At 36.5% G+C, this 24332-nt stretch overlaps 1 protein-coding gene across 7 annotated transcripts in view; it reads left to right on the top strand.

The window, feature by feature from the left end:
- The window catches only part of TRPC4 (transient receptor potential cation channel subfamily C member 4), a 200458-nt gene extending 196705 nt beyond the window's left edge, over positions 1-3753 (top strand). For 4 of the 7 annotated variants that reach the window (XM_054701806.1, XM_054701805.1, XM_054701804.1 and 1 more), the window contains one exon: positions 2765-3547. In XM_054701806.1, the coding sequence (XP_054557781.1) occupies positions 2765-3487 (723 nt within the window). In that variant the 3' untranslated portion in view covers positions 3488-3547. Of the gene's footprint in view, positions 1-2764 lie in introns of all 7 variants that reach the window. The other 3 variants (XM_037527219.2, XM_054701802.1, XM_054701803.1) reach the window with 2 other exon arrangements.
- Positions 3754-24332: the final 20579 nt, after the last annotated feature.

The raw sequence follows: 24332 nt of genomic DNA, 5'->3' as shown, positions 1-24332 counted from the left end.
TGTTTTCAAACACACTTAGTAAAAAATGTCAAGGGGGCTTAAATTGGAGGCAGAGAAAATCTTGGTGTCTCATGGCATTCTGACTTGCTGATCCCAGCAACACTCTGAGTGAGCTTTAGTTTTCAAAATTTCAGCCTGATTTCTAAACATGAAATAGTAGCCAGTATGCTAACAATAATAAAAACCTATGTGCTCAGCAGTTTGGGTAGCAGAAAACTTAAGGTTTGAGCTTACTGTAACTTACAAACATCTCCTTGAGTTTGTTTTTTTTTTTTTTTTTTTTTTTTTTTTTATCTTTTACCTCCTATCAGAGGAGCTAGGTGAATTATGTCATTACATATGCTCATAGCACACATATAAAATATCTCCGTTATGCTCCATAAGGTTTTAGAGATTTGGGAAGACTGATTAAAGTCAATAAGATATATAAGCAAGAACAACAACAAAAAACCCATATAGAAGATCTTTAATAAAAAAAAAAAAACCAGCAGATTTGACAGGGAAAAAAAAAAAAAGATAAGTAGCCAGTTAGGTAAGAAAATAGATAAATTACAAATCCTAAAGCACAGACTGAATATTGGCTTGGATCCAAAATGTTTTTCACAGTCAGAATACCCACATTTTCAAAGGGATTGATTGATAGTGCCTTTTGAGGTAGGGTGTTTGTAAGAGAACACCATAATGTCCACCATCAGGCTAGGACTAAGAATTCCATTGCCAAAAAAGGTATAAGGATGAATATCTAATTGCTGCCTGATCTGAAGCAATTTGCAGGATTTAGGATCCAGCTAGTGGGGTAAAATCAACTCCAAAATAGTTAAGTATTTGAAAGTAAGCATCAGTTGTCAAAAAACTGGACTCCGCTTGTTTTATGTAACCCTTTGCACAGCATAATGTGCCAATACAAAATTTACTTTTAAGAAAATATATTCCTGAAAGAATGTGAGGTGATAAGACAATAGTAGCATATATTTTGGAGAGGAAGTATTTGAAACCATAGTCCAAAAAAAAAAAAAACAAAAACATTTATACACAGTGGTGGAAATAATTTCTTTCTGTTCTTTTTACATCATTATGAAGTCTCCTTGTTACTACAGAAATCCAATAGGGAACTTAGTACACACACAAAAACAACACAGCCATGGGGAGAGAACTGGCAATTCTATGTAGAACCATGCCAGAATGGAATCCTAGCTCTTCAAAATGAGGAAAAACATTCAGACCCTAGATTAATCTAGCGAGTGACATTTTCTAATGTTTCTTTTTTTAATTTTATTTTTATATTCCCCATACAATTACAACCCCCTTATTTTGACCCCAAGCCCTCCTTTCCCTGCCCCCCACCCCCCACAGAGTGTCTCTGGTTCATAGTTGTTTGTTGATTTTGGTATTTTCTTTCTTATAGTTATTCTTTTTCCTGGTCCCTTATTCAAATTTTCTAGATTCCTGCTATGAGTGAGACCATCTGGTGTATTTCTTTTTCTTTCTGGCTTATTTCGATGAGCATGATCCTTCCAGCTCCATCCATGTTGCTGCAAATTGCATGTGTTTATGTTTTTTGAATGCTGAGTAATATTCCATGGTGTATATGTACCACATCTTCTTGATCCAGTCATCTATTTTTGGGCATTTGGGTTGTTTCCAAAGTTTAGATATTGTAAATAGTGCTACTATAAACATAGGGGTGCAGGTGCTCTTTGGAATTGATGTTTCTGTGTCATTTGGGTAAATACCTAGGAGTGGAATTGCTGGATCATATGGAAGCTCTATGTTTAGTAGGTCCAGAAATCTCCACACAGCACTCCATAGTGGTTGGACCAGTTTGCACTCCCACCAACAGTGCAGGAGAGTTCCTTTTTCTCTACAACCTCGCCAACATTTGTTGTTGCTAGTTTTTTTAATATGTTCCATTCTCACTGGTGTAAGATGTTATCTCATTGTAGTTTTGATTTGCATTTCCCTGATTACAAGTGATGTTGAACATTTTTTCATATGCCTGTAGATTTTTGTGATCAGTCCTTTATCATTAATGTTGTGTGTAAAAATGTTCTCCCAGTCGGTGGGGTTTCTCTTTGTTTTTGTTATTGTCTCTTTTGCTGTGCAGAAGCTCTTTAACTTGATGTAGTCCCAGCTGTTTATCTTTGCCTTCACTGTCACTGCTTTGGGTGATGTGTCTGTAAAGATGTCTTTGATGTGCATATCATGGAGTGTTTTGCCTATATTTCCTTCTATGTATTTTATGGTTTCAAGTCTTATGTCTAGTTCTTTAATCCATTTTGAGTTGGTTTTTGTGCATGGTGTGAGGTAGTAGTCAAGCTTCATTCTTTTGCATGTAGTGACCCAGTTTCCCCAGCACCATTTATTGAACAAACTTTCTTTGCTCCAATGCATATTCTTTGCTCCTTTGTCAAATATTAGTTGACCATAAATCTGTGGGTTTATTTCTGGATTTTCTATTCGATTCCATTGGTCTGTCTGTTCTTGTTCCAATACCATGCAGTTTTGATGATTATGGCTTTGTAGTGTAGTTTGAAGTTTGGGAGTGTGATGGCTCCATTCCCTTCTTTTTTTTTCAGGAGAGCTTTGGCTATTCAGGGTTTTTGGTGATTTCATATGAATTTCATCAATAATTGTTCTCAGAAACGAATTAGTGCCTATCCTTCACAAACTCTTCCAAAAAATTGAGAAGGCAGGGATAATACCAAATACATTCTAATGTTTCTTTAAGTCACAAACTAACTTTGGCATTTTATGTCTCACTTAGGAACTAAAGCAAGACATCTCCAGCTTCCGTTTTGAAGTTCTGGGCTTACTAAGAGGAAGTAAACTGTCTACAATACAGTCAGCGCATGGCACGAAGGAGTCTTCTCATTCAGCCGACTCGGATGAAAAGAGTGACAATGAAGGTAGTAGCAAGGACAAGAAAAAGAACTTTAGCCTTTTTGATTTAACTACTCTGATTCACCCGCGATCAGCAGCGATTGCCTCCGAAAGACACAACATAAGCAATGGCTCTGCCTTGGTGGTGCAAGAACCCCCGAGGGAGAAGCAGAGAAAAGTGAATTTTGTGACTGATATAAAAAACTTTGGGTTATTTCATAGACGATCAAAACAAAACGCCGCCGAGCAAAACGCAAACCAAATCTTCTCTGTTTCAGAAGAGGTTGCTCGTCAGCGGGCTGAAGGACCACTGGAGAGAAATATTCAACTGGAATCTCGAGGATTAGCTTCAAGGGGTGACTTGAGCATCCCGGGGCTCAGTGAACAGTGTGTGTTAGTAGACCACCGAGAAAGGAATACGGACACCTTGGCATTGCAGGTAAGCAAGAGAGTGTGTTCGTTCACATCAGAGAAGGTGGTGGTGGAGGACACTGTTCCTATAATACCAAAGGAGAAACACACAAAGGAAGAGGACTCTAGTATAGACTATGATTTAAGCCTCACAGACACAGTCACCCACGAAGATTATGTGACCACGAGATTGTGATACTTGAAGAAGGAAGCGTTTATCATACATATACATATTTTCCATAGTGCTCTGGGTTGAGGTGGGAGGGATGGGCTTAAAAAGTAAATTAGCAAATGCTACTTACACTTTATAGCATTTATCAACTGTGGCATATTAATCTGTAACGTTAAAATAAGGCAAAGGCTATCAAAAACTTTTGTAGCCTGCTTTTGCTGTACAATTCATTTTACAATTTTTTTTGTTAATAAATAAATGCGCCTTGTATTCTTGTACTGTTGCAATAACCCACAGGAAATTTGTAGCTCTCTTTTTCAATTAAAACAACTGCAATTTATTTCATGTGGTAGTTGACTCCTATAATAGATATTTTTATATGCACAAAAGATGTAGCTGAAATATTAGTGTTTCATAAATTTTTAGGATCTCTAGAGATGGTTGTTCATCAAGGACTTTTCACCCAGCTCTACAGTTTAGCTTTATTACACTGATATTAATAAAATATTGCTTAAGAATATATAAATAATTATAGCACACAATCAAAGCAAGCAAGCCTTTCATGGAGTCATATCCATGGAGTCAAACTCTCTTACAATGAATGTCAGGTATGTTTGGTAGAGTTTTAGGTTTCCCAGTTTTTCAGTAAGTAAAAGAAAGGTTTGCTTAATTTTGATGATTGATGAATTTAAACAATATTCTGTCAGGAAAAAAAAGCTGTATTTCAAAATGTTTTTTTAATAAGCTTTCTCTGGTAGAACTGCTAATCAGGGTAAATATGAAGCTTTATGAATCATTGCATTTTAAGATATGTGAAAAGTTCTCAGTGCTAGAAAATAACAAATTATTATAGTTTAAGCACCTAAACAAAGGAAATAATTACATATTTATAACATCAAGATGATAATAAATTCATTCTAACAACCTAAATCCAAGCAAAGTTCAATTCTATTCTCAATTAATGCAATATTGTTGTCATTTGAAAAGAAGTTCAAAAACTGTGTAGTTTTCTTTCCCACACTGATTGGAATATATTTCCCTAAAATTATAGTCACTCAAAAATCATTAATTTTAACAATAGATAAAAAGTTTTTCCAGAAGGACAGAATTCTTAATTGCTTGCTTTTCTATTGTTTTCAAGGTAATTTAGCTTATTACTCTTATTCACTGGACTACTAAAGGAAACATCTTAAATTTTAAATTATGTAACTTGTGTTTATTTAAGCCTCCATGGAAATAGAAGTTTCCTCACCATATTTATTTCAAGTCAACAAACTAAAAGATCTCCGAGTTTGTTTTACTTCAAAAATTAACTCCATGGACTAGAAAAGGGGAAATTATATATGATTTAGCATTGACCAGAGTGTAAAGTTTTAGAAAACTCAGTCTCTGGTTACCATCCATCAAAACTAAGAAATAACAGCAATAACAATGCAGGCATTGTTCCGTGTGACATATACATATGTACTGCTCGTAACAACCCTCTCCAGTAGCTACTATTCTTATCCTCACTTTGTAAATAAGGAAAACCAGACAAGCACTAACTTGCCTAATGTTCACAGCTAAATGATGGCATTGTTATGTGTCCTTTGGGGCCAGGCTTTTAACCACGGTACTGTAGGGCCTCTCAGAACACAAGAGGTGCAGCGAAAGGATGTGTACATATGACATTATTATTAACTGCTTCTGAAAAGCTAAAGTTATTCTTTAGCCTCAATTGCATCTACAAGTTAGTAGATTTAAAAATACATATTGGGGCTGGATCTCAGAATCAACTTAGGTTTTGGTTTGCAGAAGATTCAAACGCACTGAGTAGCTCTCACTCTTAAATTTGATTTTGTCCTGGGAATTTTGGAAAAGGATAGATAACTTTGGAAAAACATATGACACCTAATGAATGTACTTCTATCTTCAAACATAACTTTATCTAAAGGGTGTTAGGACACACAAAAGCCTGGAGAACAGTAAAATATCCAAATTATTCAAACATACACACAGAAGGGAATTCTAGTCTTATTTTCAATACTTGGAACATTTTTCAAATGATTTTTTTTTTTTGCTTCTCTGAATGTATATTATCATTATATATACTTTATCCCAGAATTTAATTTTAAATTTCTTCTATCCCTTCAAATAATAGGAAAAAAATGAGAGCAATAATAATTCTCCCCCCAGTGGCTTATTTATATCAGGGATTAAGTAGCTGATATCATATGTGAACATGATGATAAAAGAGGGATTTATCTGAAGTCAGTAATACCCTTCTTTCCAGTGACCTAGATATGATGGGAAGGCAGTGACACCTTGCTTTCTAGTGACACAGATATAATGGTTTCTAACAATCCTCAGATGTCACTGACAGATACATTTATGAGTCTGAACAAAGCATTGGCCATTGGGTAGTATACCACCTGTCCAAGAATTGAATATTATGCTAAATATGTGATGATATTAGGTAGTATTAATGAAGATAACAGTAGGGAAGGAATGAGAAAACATAAAACAACAGAGGAATGATGTTTGTGAAGTCTTTCAGTGAGTAGTTTGGGGTTTCTTTCCATTTTCCATTCATATTTAAATCAATAGAAATTCCTAAACATCATAGAGTTTTGACAGATCCTTCATTTGTATAAATAATGTTTCTTGATTCATGTCCTCTTGACCTTATGCTCACTCACCTTTATTTATTTACTGCCAGGATTGGGTGGAAGAATGTCTAGAAAATTCAATTTAACTTTAATAGAATTGAGATTAAATTCACAGGTCTTCATTCATCATAGATATATTTTGAAAAATCCATTTACAAGAAATAATGCTATAAAGATGTACCTCACCATTTGTGATAGATGTATTCCTGAAAGTATCTCTGTAAATAAATCTATATTAACTTCAGTAGGGAAGTATGAAAAAAAATGTAGTGAATTATTTTGTAAAATGACAAATTATTTTTCAAATGGATAATCATCCTCTAAATGTATCTGTTCATAAGATGGGTATTTGCATATCAAATTTTCTTAAATTAGATATTTTATTTACTGGCTGGCAATTAAAATACTGCAAAACCATGCTCATTTTCTTGCCTGTTTTGCAGCTTGACATACTTTGGTATCAAACACACAGTACAAACATTGAAATTTGCTCGGTAGCTGTTGGGGTGTAAAGAAAGAAATCAATCAATGAAGCATCAAGGGTAATAAACTTACATTATTGTCAAAGAACAATTTTGCAGCCAATATGGAAGGAATTTAGCTAACAATGGTATAACAATCTACTTTCATGATATTCAATAATCCTAACTAATTCTGGAATTTAGTTGAGACTGTCCAGACCCATGATCTTTTGCTGAAGAGCAGACATCAAGTACTCAGATCTGTCCATTCTTAATGGTCTGCTGCAGAACCTTTTATACTTTAAACAGCGGCCAGTTCAAACATTTTAGAAAGTATACATAAAACTCAATTTGGCAAAAAAAAAAATCTGTCTCCCTAAATGTTTACAATGACTCAAAATTTTAAAAAGCCAAATTTATGAATATATCTCACCATTTTGAAAATTTCCTCAGTTTAGCTTTCCTATATCTTTTATTTTCTTATGATCTCTAAAATCCAGACTTACCATTAACCATGGAATCTCTTACTGTCCCCTTAAATTCAACTTCAAAAAAATATATATAAATCATTTCAAAATGTATTACAATATATTTTGTTTACATAGTTTTTCCATGACTATAAAAAATTTATAACTGTACTAAAGTATTTCTCCACAAACAACTGGAAAAAGTGGTTGAGGGCATTCATGGAAAGTTCCAACTTTACCCAGCTACTCAGTGGTTGAGATGGAGCTTAAAGAGAAATTCTGCAGGGCCTCCCTGGTGGCGCAGCGGTTGAGCGCTGGGTTGTGAAGCTGCCCGCAGCCTCCACGGCGCCGGTTCGATCCCTGGTTCGATCCCCGGCTGCTCCCGGCCACCGGAGGAGGGTCCCGCATGGCGCGCAGACCTCTCCTGCCGCCCCCTGCTCCCCTCAGCAGTGTACTTTGGTCCTTCTGCCTGCTCTGCTCCCCACTCTGGCTCTGGTGAATTCTCTCACCCTTCAGTGTTTGTATGAATAAATAAATCTTTAAAAAAAAAAAAGAGAGAGAAACTCTTCATCTAGATATTCAAATAAGAAATCAGATCACAAGTATCTTATAAATTAATTTTAATTTTTGTAAAATTTTGTCTTTATTGCTCTTACCTTCAGTAGGAGATATTTATTCAAACTTTTCCACAGCTCAAATTCAGAATAAACATTATATTACCTTTCTTTCCAACAAAATTGTGTTCAGATTAAAAAAAAAAAAGACTGGTTTCTTACTGTTTTCTAAAAATGCACTGCTCATCATTTTCACTTAAAGTCTAGATCTTGTGATAATCTATATTCACATTGTTAATAATAAAATATATTAAATAGTATTAAGCTTCTCAACAGAAAAATGACAGGGCAAAGTTGAAAAATATGAAGCTGAACCAAGATTGCAACCATTGTTGGACAAGAATTCAATGTCATTATGCTGCCACAGAGAAACTGTCATTGCCAGTGAAATTTATATAGCAAACCCACCAGTTTCCTCTAGAGCTGTTCTGTCTAATATGGTACTACCTATCAATACATTTGACTACTAAGTGTGTGAAATGTGGCTGGGCTGAAATAGGATGTGCTATAACACACACACCAAATCTCAAAAACTTAGTATGAAAACAAGGTAAAATAGCTCACTGGTATTTGCATTGATTATCTGCTGAAACATTTTGGATGTACTGAGTTAAAAATTCTAATTGGTTTTATGTTTTTTATTACTTTTTTAATGTAACTACAATAAAATAGAAAAATATATCTGTGGCTTGCATTTGCAGCTGCAATACATGTCTATTGGACAGTGCTTCTCAGGAACATCTGTTTCACCCCATTCATGTATTCCCATAATCTGAATTTCATAGAAAAGCTTATGTATTCAAGTACACAAAAGATATTGATGTGACTCAGTTAGAATTTGCTGTCTCTCCTGAGTCCCAATAACCTAACGGAATCACTGCTAATAATTTGCTGTTTTTCATGTTTTCTCCTTGCCTTTACAAATATATTAATATATAAACATGTGTGCATATGTACAGTCCATGGTCTTTATTGTTTTATCAAGATTGGATCATCCTATACCTATGAATCAGTAACTGGTTTGTTTCTCATCTAACAGAGCATCATGGAAACTTGTATAGTGCCATATAATATAACGAAGACATCTGAATCCATTAAAAGGAATTTTTTTACTAGTTGTTTCACCTATTGAAATATGTTCTCACATGCTATTTTTAAAACTACTATAAAAGAACAACTTATTGCATCAAACCTGAGATTTTGAGGTATATCTGAGGGACAAAATGAGGTGTTTTGAAAGCCAAATTTGCTCATTTCTCTCGGCTTATAATTTTACAGGGCTATTTTCCAGTGATAAAATATAGAATGCATTGCATGACCTTCAGAAATTTACCCCACTTACAGTATCAATATCATTTTTCAGCATCATTCTCTCAAACAAACTAAACTTTAGTCATCATGCTTTTAGCTATTGAAGACAATATTTTCCTTTCCTCAACATTTGCAAAATAGTGTTCCTCCAGCCCTGTATCATAATAGTACCAAAATTTTATGACTTTAGAGAATTTTTTAATCCAGGATCTTAATTAATTCCTATTCATCTGTTTTAGTGTTCCTGTAGGTTTAATTGTTTTACCAAATGCCTTTTTTGTTTTCTTAAAGATTATCTTTTACTGAGCCTGCAGATAATGAGCTAGGTTTCCTCACTCTGGGAATGAGGGGTTATTTGCATTGACTTCCATTCAGGGTATCCATGTACTTAGAGAATTTACATCCAGGAAATACTTCAGTGTGTTGCGTCAGCATTCAGCATACAAAATATCATGGAGCCTGTGGGGAAGAAGGAAATGCTGTGGAGTGACCATGAGTTGGGCACTTCACTTATTCAAGCCTCATTTGCTAATATCTGAAATTTCTGGATGAAAATGTTCCATCTATTCCTAAAATACTGAACTATGCTGAATCACATTTTCAAAGGTATAAGTACCAAGGAAATATGAAGGCATAAATGTAGAAAAATATAAGTATCATAAAGTATTCAGTAATGGTTATTTCTTCCATTTTCTTCTTTTCAATTAAATTTTATTTTTTTAAAGATTTATTATATTTATGCATACAAGAACTGGGGTGTAGGCCAGAGGTGCAGGGGAGTTGGGAATGAGAGGATTCACCAGAGACAAAGTGGGGAGCACTTTGTCTCCCCAGGGATTTACTGAAATACCCTGCTTAGGGGAGCAGCAGGCAAGACAGCAGAGGTCTGCTGTGCCATGTGGCTTAGCTCCCCGAACTGGGATCGAACTCATGCTGCAGTGGCTCGCAGCAGCTTAATAGCGCTGAGACTTTAACCCCCGAACCACCAAGGTGGCCCTCAATTAAATTTAAAAAAATGTTTTGTGATCATTGTAGATTTATATGCATTTGCATGAAATAGCAGCGATTTAATGTAGCATTTATCCATTTCCTCCCAATGAAAACATCTTTCAAAACTATAGTATGGGCCTCCCTTGGTGGCGCAGCTGTTGAGTGCTGGGCTGCAAAGCTGCCCGCAGCCTCTGCAGCGCTAGTTCGATCCCTGGAGGCCAGCGAGGGCCCCACATGGCGAGCTGACTTCTCCTGCCATGCCCGCTGCTCTCCTCAGCAGTGTATTTCGTCAGTCTGTCTGTTCTGTTCCCCGCTCTGGCTCTGGTTAATTCTCTCACCCTCCCATGTTTCTGAATGTACTCAGTGCTTGTATAAATAAATAAATAAATCATAAAAAAAAAAAACTATAGTATAACATTGCAGATTGTTGACATCTATATAATTCATTGATCTTACTCATATTTCTGCAACTTTACTTATACCTGTGTAAGTGGGCTTTTTTGTGTATTTGGTTCTAGGGAATGTTATCACATGTATAGGTTTATGTATCTACAACCACAGTTAATATACAGAACATTTACATCACCACAAGGATCCTGGCATTGCCCTTGTATAATCACATCTCTCTCTTTAACACCTCCCCAATCTTAGCAACCATTAATTTGCTCTCCATTTTTATAACTGTGTCATTTCAAGACTTACATAAGTGAATCATGCAGTGTGTAACCTTTGAGAATTAGTGTTTTACACTCAACATAATTATAGATGTCTGAAGATTCATCCAAGTTGTTACATCTATCAATAATTTGTTCCTTTTTTATTGTTTTATTCTATAGTATGCATGTAACACAATTTAACATTTCAACCATAGAAGGCTATCTGGGCTACTTCCAGTTTATGACTATTCGAAATAAAGCTGCAATCAACATTGTGTGCAAGTTTTGTGTGAACATAAATTTTATTTATCTGGGGGTAAATGTCTGGGACTATAATTGCCAGGTGGTCAGGTATTTGCATGATTAGTTTTATAAGAAACAGCAACCTGAACCCCAGTGTGGCTGTAACTGTTTTACACACCGGTCTGCAATGTATAAGTGATTCAGTTTCTCTGCATTTTTCCTATCAATTTATATTTTATTCATTATCATAAGTAATGATATTTCATCATGGTTTTAATTTACATTTCCCTAATGGTTAATGATGTTAAACAGTTTTTCTTGTGTTTATTTGATCTGTATGTCAAGTTGGTGATATTTCTGTTTATGTCTTTTGTACATTTTCAAGTTAGATTGTTATTTTTTTCTGAGTTTTGAGAATTCTTTATATTCAGAATTTCTGATTATTTATCAGATATGGTTTGCATATGTTCTTTCCGAGTCTTTGTAATTTGCATTTTTGTCCACTTAATAGGGCCTTTCATAGAGCAAATTTTTTACTTTTTGATTAAGTCAAATTTGGGGGCTTATATAGTACTTCATGGAAATTCTAAGAAATCTTTGCCCAGGACTAAATCATGAAGATTTTCTCCTATCTATTTTTCTGAATTTTTTATGCTTATATCTTATGTTTAACCATATACTTTCTCTTATTTTTCTTTCGGTACTTTAGTATGTACATAAATTTGCAGAAGTAAAGTATCTCGAAGACTAGGATCCCATATATGCACAGGAGATGATGGGGATTGTTGACAGGCAAACATGCATGTATTATTGAAGTTGAGATGACAAGAAAAGGTAAATCATTTTACTGATAAAAACTGACTTAATTTCCCAGAAGTTATAGCCAGACTTTTCTGAAGATTGAAAAAAAATGTCCAAGTCGTATTTCAATTCCATTACTCTTCTTCTAACTTCCTGAATCAGATGGAAAAGCAATAAAGATAGAAAAATTTCTCTGTTGGGACTGAAAAACAGAAATATAAAAAAAGTTCAAATGTACCCCTCTTTGCAAAATCCATTTGCTATCTGAAAAAGACTTGAATTGCTGGAACATGATCTGATGCATTTCTGAAGAATAAATCATTACTAAATTTGTATATAGTATGTAGGTACCATTAACATGCTCAGCAAAATAAGCCAGAAAAAAAAAAAAGAAAAATACCGGATGGTCTCTCTCATAGCAGGAATTTACAAAACCTAAAAAAGGGACCAGGAAAAAGACTAATTATAATAAAGTAAAAATCAAAATTAACAAGCAACTATAAACTAGAGACACACTACGGGGGCAAGGGAGAAGGGTAGGGATCAGGGTCAAAACAAGGGGGGTGGGAATTTTATGGGGACTATAATCAAGATGAAAATGCATACATTGTGCAAAAATGAAAAATGATGCAAAATATATAAAATTAAAAAAAGATCAATCATTTGTTTAAAATGCTACTACTCTTTGATTCAGGTACCACACACACCAAAAAAAGAATAATTTGGGTATGAAAGTAAAACTTAATAAAACTAGAATGAAATTATAATCTTGTGATACTACATAATGAACTAGGAAACAAAGTAATTTAGTGCACACACAAATAATGACTGAATGGCATAAAATTCACAGGGTAATTGAAATGTCTGAGGCTTGCATTGGAAAGGAAAATTATCTCAATACCTCATTTCTGTTGGGTAAATATAATTGAAGTTACTGGGTCATATAGAATCTCAGGAGTCAAGGATCTCAGGAAATGCAAGACATTTTTTGCACAGTGGCTGCTCCATTTTACATTCCTAGCAGCACAGTGTGAGAATTCAGATACCTTCACATCATCACCAACACTGAGTTTTGATTCTAGCCATCCTAGTGGGTGTGAAGTGGTATCTCCTAGGGTTTTGGTAAGTATTTCTCCGATAGTGAAAAAGAACATTTTTAGTAATATAGAGATAGCATATCTAGCATATCTAGTGACATAGAGTATTTTTTCATATACTTACTGGTCATTCATCTAATTTGCTTGGAGAAATATCTGTTCATATCCTTTTCCATTCTTAACTGAGCTGTCTCTTATTGTTGATTTTTAAAAGTCTTTATATATTGTAGATACAAATACCTTATCAGATATATAACTTACAGGTATATTCTCTGTCTTTTCACTTTTTTAATGGTTACCTGTAGTGCATAAAGGTTTTTTTTTAATTTTGATGAAGTCCAATATTTCTTTTGTTCTTAAGTTTTGGTGTCATATCTCAGAATCCTTTGCCAAAGTCATGAATATTTACCCTAAATTTTTTGTGTTTTTTTAGTTTTAACTTTCACATTTAGGTTTTTGACCCGTGATAGTTAACTATTAAATATTCAGTGAGGTAAGTGTTCAACTTCATTTTGGCACCCTTGTTAAAGAACACTTAGCCACTGATGTATGAATGGACTTATTTCTGAACTCTCAATTCCATCGTGTTGAGGGTGTGTGTGGTATGTGTAAATATATCCTTGTACTAGTACTACTCTGTCTTAAATACTGTCGCTTTACAATAATTTAAAAACCAAGAGGTGTGAATCTTCTTACCTGTTCTTCTTCAGCATTTTTTTTTTTTTGGCTTTTCTGATTCCCTTAAAATTTAATATGAATTTTAAAATCAGCTTTTCTATTTCTACAAGGAATTGAGCTGTTATTCTGACAGAAATTTCAATGAATCAGTAGGTCAGTTTGGGGTTATTGACACTTTAAGTATGTTGAATTTTCTAACCCATGGAGATGGATTATTCTCCCATTTATTCAGATCTTTTAAATTTTATTTCAACATTTTATGATTTTCAGAATATATTGTAGTGTTTTTGTTAATTTTTAGCATTTTATTCTTCTTGATACTGTTATTAATGCAATTATAATTATCCTTTAGGACTCTCAAAAGTCAAAGTATTGATATAATAATAGCATTGAAGAATTTCTCTATTTGTATATCAAAAAAATGAGTGAACTTTTTGTCCCCTGTTATTTTAGAAATTTTGCTTACTAAAAATGCAATCTCTAGGATACAATTTCTTTTTTTTTTTGAAATAAAGATATTCAGCTGCTTGAATTGTTTTGAAAATGGTATACATAAATGCCAAGAATAAATTAGTTATTTAAGCATAGGAATTCTCTATTCTTTTTCAGATTTATAATTACTGGCTTCATTGTAACTAAGTGTAATATCTTTACAACTTTTGTCAATGTGGTTACATGTGTTAATAAATCCACTTGTTATTTCCATCTATCTAATATTATCCTCCATTTTACCATAGCATAATGTGAACACAATCTTCCACCATTGCCCATTTAGAAGGAACTTTCAAACTGTAGGAGCTTTTATTTATGTATATATTGTAACTTATTGATGCTATTAAACATTATAGCAGATCACATTTATAAATATCAAATTATGATTTTACTAATCAGTTAGCAATAAGGTAGAGGGGTGATTAAAATACTTTTTTATTGGGCCTCCCCAGTGGCGCAGCGGTTAAGCGCTGGGTTGCGAAGCTGCCGCAGCCTCTGCAGCGCCAGTTCGATCCCCGGCTGCTGGCGAGGGTCCCACATGGCACACACACCTCCCCTGCCGTGCCCGCTGCTCCCCTCAGCAGTGTATTTCGTCAGTCTGCCTGTTCTGTTCCCCACTCTGGCTCTGATGAATTCTGTCACCCTCCTGTGCTTCTGACTGTACCCAGTGCTTTGTATAAATAAATAAATCTTTTAAAAAATAAATTAAAAAAAATCTTTTTTATTTGCAATTTTACCATATTTAGTAATGTAGAGTTTTAGGTTAATATGGAAAGTATACCCACAAATTTTACCAGCTTCTAGTATCAGGATACTCTATCTTTTATATAGGACAGGAGGAAGAATAAATCCAGCTGTTTTGGAGGATTAGTGCTCAAGTTCCTCGCTTAGGCAGAGATATATAACCAGACTGGCTGCATTATTTAAAACATTGAGATACAAAGAAAAAATTGGGTGAGCCTGTACTAGAAAACTAGGTCCATGATATCTGATGATTAAGATTGCACTACAGATAAATGAAATAAAGTGAGAAAGAAGATAATAAGCAATAATCACATTTACATTCACAATTCTGCTTCTGACAATGTCTCTCCCATTGACCTTCCTTTGCCCTTTCCATCCCTATCAAGGGCAAGTTAGAATAACAATGTGTTCAGAAGATAAGATAGGCCAATAATGGACACAAATATTCTGGCTCTGTGTGTGTGTATATTTATATAGCATTAAATTGAGAATTTGGTTGTAGTAATATTTAATGAGTGAAAATATCCAAAGCTCTCCCCAAATTGAATCTGTTGGCCATAGTCCTCTATTTGGGTATTGAACTTGGAGGAAAGAATTCAGTCTCAAACTTTATTCTAATGTTTTTATTGGCTCACTTGTAAAATGAGGTAACAGTGACTTACTTCTCTGGATCTGTTATAATTCAAAAACTTGGAAAAAACAATGAAAAATATTTAAGTAGATGAAGCTATGTGTGCATGATTTCCTTTTCATTACATGAGAATAACCCTGATGAATCCCAGAGAATTAAGTGCTATGCAAATTCCCTCTCATATAACTTAAGTTGAAGAAAAACTATGCAAGTTACATGAAGGAAGCAGAATGAGCTGCAGGCCAACATGACTTCATTGCAAAGTGACCTAATGTACTAATGTGGCAGAACAAAGAAAGTGTGTGAATGGGGGCAACAGCCACAACCTGGAGAAATGATATAAAGGAAGGGAAAAGGAGAAACAGAGCAGCCAATTTTGGCATCCCTGAGCCACACACTATGTTGGAAAAGAAGGAATCTTAATACATGGACTTGGATCATTCCGGTCCCAATGATAAAGCTGACCCAGTTGTGGAAATAAATGAATGAAGGCTGTTAGATGCCTCTGATACCGCTCCTAAATTTTTACTTTTTGATCCTCTGAGGTCTTCCCTTAGCGCTTTTTTTCACGGAACAAATGCACTATTAATGCTAAATAATGTATTGTAGTTTATGTGATAGCTCTAACTATTGAAATAAAATGTAGGCATCTTGATTACATAAAGCTCCAAGCTTATGTAAGGTGAGTCCGTGAGAGATCTTGCCTCAGATACTGACAAAGCTAAATTTCGGAACCATCAGGGAAAATACAAGACTCTAAATTGTGGCCAATTATTCAAATTGGAGCCAGTATTTGAGATCTCTTGGGAGACAACCAGTTGGTGTTTCCCCAAGGGACACATAACTGCATCAACAGGCATATTTAGTATTCTAATATCCACATTTATCATTGCATTATTATTTCCAAATCTCATCTTATGTTGAAGACCTAAGAGACTAAATATCAAAAAATAAAGAGCCAAGAGACTATTTACTTGGACTTAGATTTACTTAACTTAGATGTTATTCCTAAATTTACAGAAACAAAACAAAATGTATATGCTAACTGCATACTCCAGTGTTTAATTTTTTTTAAAAGACAAAATCAAACTGGTGAAGACGAAGATAGGAGACTCAATAAACATGCTCATGATTCTGTCTGTGCAAGAGATAGTCCAAGGGGGAGCAGAATGAAGGGACATGACCAACAGCCTAAGTAGCCATTGTTACAAAGATAGTGGAAAATCAGAAGATGTAAGAAAGGAACACATTTTAGGAGAAAGTGGCTATTGTAGACAATAGCCAATAGGTCAAATAACAGAATTACTCTGGGAACAAGAATTAGGAACAGAAAAGTTAGCACAAGTCAACATGAAATTTAGAGTGGAGGGAGCAATAGTCTGAAAAGTGACTTGAAAAAGATTCAGACTTTCTCTCAAGACATGAGATGTACAAAATAAATCATACCACAAGGGAAGGGCTACATGGTAAGGTGGTTTCCTCAGGGGAGAACAAAGGACTCCAGAATGGAAAATTCATGGAAATTATTTTCAAAGTTAATTTAAAACTCAATGCTTTATCATAAAATAAGTAAAGAAATAGTTGTAGAAGATTCCTAAAATAGAATGGAATGGGGAGGAAATCATGGGAGAAAATAGATGACTGGGGAGAATGACATTAAGGGTAGTTAATTATAAAACAGGATGGTTCTGCTGTGTGGCAAGATTTCCTAAAATAATTGATATTCCAAGTTCCTAGTGGATTTAGGGAGAAAATATTTCTTTTTTGGGAAATATCACCCTTGATTGTGTTTCTGAAACTTACTCAGGTAAGAAGGCATATAATGGGGTTAGAGATTAAAAGTCTGATCAGGAATCCTAAATAGCAGTGGACTTGTTCCTTTGTTGAATGAAAGCAGTAACTGAAATCAACATTCTTATAAACCTTGTGCCTTGAAAATTTTAGCAACTCTGGTTGTTGAATGCCAAGGAAAGAAAAAAAGACAGACTTAAGTGGTGACAGCTTATTCTAAAGGAACTAATGGACTCAGTAGAATTTTTTTAGGAAGTTGGATAAATTTATAGCTTTCAAAGTTTTGAAAAATCATTAGACTATCTAAATTTTTCCGAGCCAGAACTTGTTTATCCAGTGCTTCTCTGTATTTTCTGCCTCCTCCTCTCTAAAATACTATTTGATATAGGCAGGAGCTTTATCTATCTTGTTCATTCACTCATATATTTCTAGTGCCTAGAATGGTGCTTGGGTTATTAGGTTATACCTAATGCTTGCTTTTGAATAAAGTTTTGAAAAGTTCTGTCATGTTACCAGGTTCAGTTGCCACCCTGATTTCCTCTATTATAATGTTGAAGAAGAAGGAATAATAAAATGTCCACAAAATTGATGATTTTCTAAAATCACAATTTACAGTACAGTTTAACAAAGTAATCTAATTTTGGACACTCATTTTACCTGGAGATTTTCAGCTATTTAACTCATAAAGGTTGTTAATAAGTTTTGTAGGTGAAGGGAAGGATATTAAGAAAAATTTAATACTTTACCCTGTATCAAATGATTGTTTGTGGAATAAGATGTATTTTAACATATGAATCTCAACTGATAAAGAAAAGGAGGAAGAGGAGGAGAGAACAAGGAGGAGAAGGGGGAAGAGGAACAAGACAGAAGGAAAATTGGACAGTAGAACAACTGACACTTCTTGGCATTAATACTTTACCTCCTTATAATTTTCAGAATTAGGAAGTGATAATCTATTCCTATTTCAGTCCAAATTGATATCCATAGACTTCTTGTGATTTTGCCAAGTGATTCATAGCTAAAAGTGAGTGGAGCTGGGATTTATATTTAGATATTTTCAATTCCAAACTCCATATTCTTCTGATTATGGGGAAAAGGCATAATACATCCTGCCCCGAGTTGATTTTCAGAAAACTATTTGGGTTGGTTCCGGAAGTCTCAGTAAACTGAGGGGCATGGTGTTCCTTCTTTTTCATAAGACACCACATTTCAGCTATCTAAAGTTATACTGTTTGCATTTGCATGTTAATACACTAAAAATTACAATGAAATTTTGATCAATAAGCTATTGTACCGTATGCATATAATTACCCTCTTGGGAAATTATTCCCTCTCACATTAGAGAACCTGTCAGAGAAGGATTGTATAAATACACAAGAAAGACTTTTTCCCTTTTGCTTTCCGCCTCTACAGAACCATGGGAGTCTAAAGAAATCCACCCTGAAATTAACTTTAGGAGTGAATCAAAATGAGTGGGGCAGAAAAGAGTATGGTATAACATTAAGTGCATTATTCATGAAACATGTATTTGCATTACTGCACTTCCAGTTAATAAAGGCAAAGCAATTTCAATGGAGTGTCTACTCTAAACTTTTCACATCTCTTCATGTCTTTCTTGAGATTCCATGCTGTTTCATTGATTCATGTCATTACCAACAATAATCACTGTAGATGCTAATAAAGGTTTCTATCATCTCATTATAGAGTAAGTGATGCATACAATAGCAGCAGATAAAAAAATAAAAAGCTACGGAAACCAAAATTAGCTTTGTAGGCAGGAAATAAAAGAGAGAAACAATTCATCAACAAAGACTCATCAGGACCTTTTGCTGTGACACGATGTTTTACAAAAGTTGAGTGAATTTGATATGAGAACAAACTTTAAAAATGCTGCCTTTGTTTTTAGTTTTTCAAATACCATATTCTTAAGACTCATCTAGGAAATTCTGGATGCCCAGCCTTTGGCTGGCCCTAAAGAAAAATGAATATTATATGTCTATGCAGGGTAATTTCCTCTGTTGCAGAGAATTGAGTTTTAGCTGTTTGGAAAAGAAAAAAATAGGGACACATAGGCTCTTTGTCTATTCTTCTCTGCTCTTAACCTCGAATGTCTGACCTATTTGGGTCACTCGTTTCAGGAATAATGATTTTTTTTTTCTCACAGCAGAATGCTCTCTTGACATGACCAAAAAAGAGAAACAATGGCAATTGTGGAAGTTTTAACTCTTCTAACACAAGTTACTACAATAACAATTTATTTCTAATCTTTTACTTTCTGTCAAGAAGTGAGTGACATCTGGACACTGTGATGTATGGGTCCATCATCCTTTGCTTGTGAGTATGGGGAGGGAGAAATGTGAGTTCCAATCAGGAAGCCAGTGGTACAAGGATGACTCAAACTGATTTTGACCTCCTGACATATATTTGAGTGTTTGTGCACTGGTGTATGTCTATGTCATAGACAGTAAACATGAGTCAGGAGAAATTTTATTTCTTTATGCTTTTTTTTTGGGGGGGTGGGGGGTAAAAGGACTGGGCTGTAGGCCAGAGATGCCAGGGCAGGAGGAGTAAGAGGATTCACCAGAGACAAAGGGGGAGCAGAACATTCAGATCTACTAAAATATACTGCTAAGTGGAGCAGTGGGTGCGACAGGAGAGGTCTGCTGCTCCATAAGTGGGATAGCTCCCTGGCAGGGATCAAACTCAGGCCTTACTGTAATAGTGCTGAGACGTACCCCCTAGGCCACCAGGAAGGCCCAGGAGAAATTTTAAAACACAGATCTCACCAGTGGGGAACAATTTAGCAGAGACTTAGGCATTGGTATTAGTATACTTTAATGGATTTCTAAGAGTTTTCCATTCTGTTTACTAGTACTATGAACTGCCTTATAAGAGATATTAAACATAACAAAAGCTGAAAATTTTGATTCAGCCACCGCAGATATTTTAAAAATACTCATTATAAATCCTTCCAAACAAATCCTCTCCTTTTTTTCTCTTATATACTACTGTCTTTGAACTTCTCAATACTGCTTTTTTCTATGCATGCTAATAGGAATCCAGTGTTTTGCTATGGGAATGTTGCTTATGAAAGAACTCTTAGAAATGTATAAAAGAAGAGACAATCCTTCTTCCTCTTCAAGATTCAGGGGAAACATCGTTCTGAGTCATAAAACTAGTTCAAGAAATCTCACCTAAGGTGACAAATCAATATTGATCTTTTTTTTTTTAACCTCTCCAGTATGGAGAATTTGAGGAAACTATTGCTATTACATTTGTTTTCTGTTTTTCTAAAACTTTCCTTGAATGTGCAGTCTATATAGCATTTTTTTGAACATAATAAATTGTTACTTTGATCCAGGGAGAAGTAAAAAATGCAGTTGTCATTGTAGTCTATTGTACTTACTACTGTAGAGTAGTAATATTTTAATTGATATACTCTAATGCAAAAATTTTGTAAAATCATTCATCAAAACAACTTATTCACACTTTTGAGTTGTACTAACATCTATAAAGATATATCACTTCTTGAAGTTCCTTATTTAGAAGAGTATTTGAGGGTTATCTCATTTAAAATAATAGAATACTAGCGCAATAAAAAAACAAAAAAGATTAATAGCATACTGCAACTATATAATTTTGTCAGACTCCTTAAAATCATCTAATCTATTACTCTAACTTCATCTCTCATTTTGTGAAATCATTTATAAAATCTCACAGCAAGTTAGGCAACACTGGAATTTAAGTTTCTGGATTTATATATTTTTAAAGATTTATTTATTTATGCGTACAAGAACTGGGGTATAGGCCAGAGGTGCAGGGGATGAGAGGATTCACCAGAGACAGAGCGGGGAGCCAAACAGGCAGATCTACTGAAATACTTGTTGAGGATAGCAGCAGGTGAGACAGGAGAGGTCTGCTGCACCATGTGGGTTAGGTCCCTGGCTGGCCAGGGATAGAACTCCTGCAGTGACTGGTGATAGCTTGATAGCACTGTGTCTTTAACTACTGCACCACCAGGGAGGTCCATGTTTCTAAATTTCTAAGCTAGCTTCTTAGCCCAATCCACATGACCAGATGTAAGGGGATAGGAACAACACGGAGCAGGTTTTCTATGATCCCAGCAGATGGGGTAAGGGAGGAGCCAGAGTCCTGAAGCCCTCGGTGGCTTTTCAGGCTTTCATTGGGATTTACCAGGTACACAGCAGGCAGGGGTGCTGGGGGGCCGAGAGGCTGGCAGGCCTCCCAGCCCCCAGCAAGTCTTCACTCTGGGCTCTCCAATTATCTCTGCTGCTCTGCTCTCTTGCTTCTCTGCTTCCTCTGGCGTCGCCGTTGATGCCACCCTTAAAAGCTCAATCTTAGCCCAGGTGAATCCCATCGACAGACGCCCACACCCTATTCCAGGTGCCCGCCATCAGGCATGCATTCAGGACCACAGGGTTCTGTCATCTGTCCTAATGGCGGGAGGTCAGAAAAGCCTGATCCTTTTACCTTACCCTACAATCCACCCCCTCAGGGTTTTCTGCCAGACAGTCTATACAAGTTATATACAAGTTTCTCTTGGCGAATATGAACACTGCAGCCATGGCCCACAAAAGCAAATGAAATACATCACAATATAACAAAATACAACAGAACACAAATTAGTCCAGGCAGGGCACCAACCTAGTGGCAAAAGACAATTATTGGCACCAGCAGATGATCCACCACTTCTGCTGCCAAAGGCTCTGCTCATGCAAGGGAGGGGAACCACTCACAACATCTACCATCATACACTAGGAGTCATCAGGCTTCCTGGCCTTCTCTGGCTGTGGTCTCAGCCACAAGCCCCACATGGCATCCACCCCCAGGATGCACTCACTCTGAGATTGGCGATTCTATACTGTTGGGGGTAATCGCCAACCCTCAGGGTTTCTGTCTGCGGTCACTCCAACACTTGGCTTTCATAGCCACCAATGCGACACACAGACCCCTTTACTCAGGCCAACCCATTGCACAAGCACATGGGTCAGGGATCCAAACTTCACATGCAGCCTCTCTTGGCGCCCCTCTTCAGCTGTGGGCTCCACCACAAGCCACCCATCCCCCAAGAACGGGTTCCTCAGCACCTCATCCTCACTCAACCGTGGGCAGGGCATCACCCACAGGTGATTTTAAGAGACTCACTGGCCTTTAACAACACATATTCAAGCTACTTAACAGCAGGATTTTTATGACCCAAGTAGATGGGGTGAAGGAAGAGAGAGTCCAGGAGCCCTCGGTGGCTTTTGCAGGCTTTTATTGGGATTTACCAGGCACATGGCAGGCAGGGAGGCCGGGGGGCCAGGAGGCTGGTAGGCCTCTGTAAGGGCAGGAAGGACACTGAGCAGGTTTTCTGATCCAGCAGACTGGGTAAAGGAGGAGTCAGAGTCCTCAGTGGTTTTTGCAGGTCTTTTATTGGGATTTACCCGGTACAAGGCAGGAGTGCTGGGGGGCCAGGAGGCTGGCAGGCCTCACTCTATCTGGGCTCTCCGGTGATCTCTCTCAGCTTCTCTTTCGGCTTTTTTGACTAATCAAAAGCAGTGTAAAAAGTCAGGAGACATTAGTATTGTTCCCAAATCTATCACTTAGGCTTTACTAGCATTTACCTTCACCAAGAGTTACTAACATTAGCAATAAAATGGAGCTAATCATAGCACTTGCTTACTGAATTATTAGCATCAAATGAAATCAGGTGTTTGAAAGTTTTCTGAAGTCCAAAAACGTAAACAAGTATAGGTTGAGGGCTACCTGGGCTGAACTCAGCTTACAGATGGCACAGAAGCAACAGAAAAGTTGAAGTGCTAAGCTCTAACACACATGTGCGAGTGCACACACACACACATTCACTTAGAGATCCTTGGAGAAGAAAACATGTTTGCTTTCAAGTGGGTGTTTGAGAACAGATTGTAGCTAGGACAGTACAGAAAGAGCAAAGACTAAAGAAAAAGTTTCTCGATGCTATCCCTAAGGGAATGGATAGCTACAATCCAATAAACATAAGATTGAATGTTGAATGTTAATGCAGCTATCAGAAATAACAAATCTACATGTAACTACATATAACTTGAAAAACATAGCTTTGGGTTTAAAACACTTATCTATAGCATAATACTGTCTAAACTCATACATACACAAAAAATGTTATAAATATATGCATGTGGTTTGAAAAAATGTATAATCAACTGAATTTCTCTGGGAAGAAGAGCAATGCCATCTAGGGTGAGTTTTGAAAAGAGAAAATGATAAAGCGGAGCAAAGGAGGAGACTTAAATGTCCTATGCTGATAATGTTTCATGAAAAAGGGTATACAGTAAATGGATCAGATCGCCCCTCCCCGCCCCCCCGCCATTAGCATCTGTGATCAACACCTGTGTTGTTATACACATGCCTGATGGCGGCACCTATAGTGTGATATGGGCATGCATAAGTGGACACACCTGAGCCAAGAGAATGAGTATATAAGGGCAGTGTCACAGTGCGGGGGACGTGCACAGCAGCAGAGGCAATGCAGAATGCAGTAGAAACCAGGGAAGAGACCACAAGAGAATGCCAGAGAGCTAAGAAAGAATAAAGATTCAACAGGGGCCAGGAGGCCTGTTAGCCTGCTGGGCCCCAGGCCCCACTGCCTACCCTTCACCTGACTCACTACAAATGGTGCAGAAAGATCATTAAAAGCCTGAAAAAGCCACTGAGGACTCCAGGACTACTCTTTTACCTGTCTGTCTGGACTTACAGAAAACCTGCTCTGTGCCTTTCTGGCACTACAAAGGGAATATTCTCTTCAATCCACCAGCCCGATGAAGAAAAAGAAAGGAGGAGCAAGAAAATGGAGAGCAAAGGAGAAGGAGGAAGTGATGCTCAAAGCGAGGCTATGCCTCAACTGTCTTCACTGCTGGTGCAGGCAAGCACCTCTGATGGTCCCAGAGCAACCACCCTCGTAACACATTTTTTTTAATAACTATTTATTTATGCATACAAGAGGCAGGGTACAGGCCAGAGGTGTGGGGGGTGAGAGGATTCACCAGAGACAGAGTAGGGAACAGGCAGATTGACTGAAATACAGTGCTGAGGGGAGCAGCGGGTGAGACGGGAGAGGTCTGCTGCACCATGTGGGTAGCTCTCTGGCTGGGGCTTGAACTCGTGCTGCAGAGGTTGTGGTTAGCTTCATAGGTTGCATCTTAACCCCTTGCACCACCAGGGAGGCCCATAACACATAATCTTTAA

This window comes from Talpa occidentalis, unplaced genomic scaffold, assembly GCF_014898055.3.
Source record: "Talpa occidentalis isolate TD23 unplaced genomic scaffold, MPIMG_talOcc4v2.1 talOcc4.5, whole genome shotgun sequence".
Taxonomy (NCBI): Eukaryota; Metazoa; Chordata; class Mammalia; order Eulipotyphla; family Talpidae; genus Talpa; species Talpa occidentalis.
This window is presented reverse-complemented; position numbering and strand designations above follow the sequence as displayed.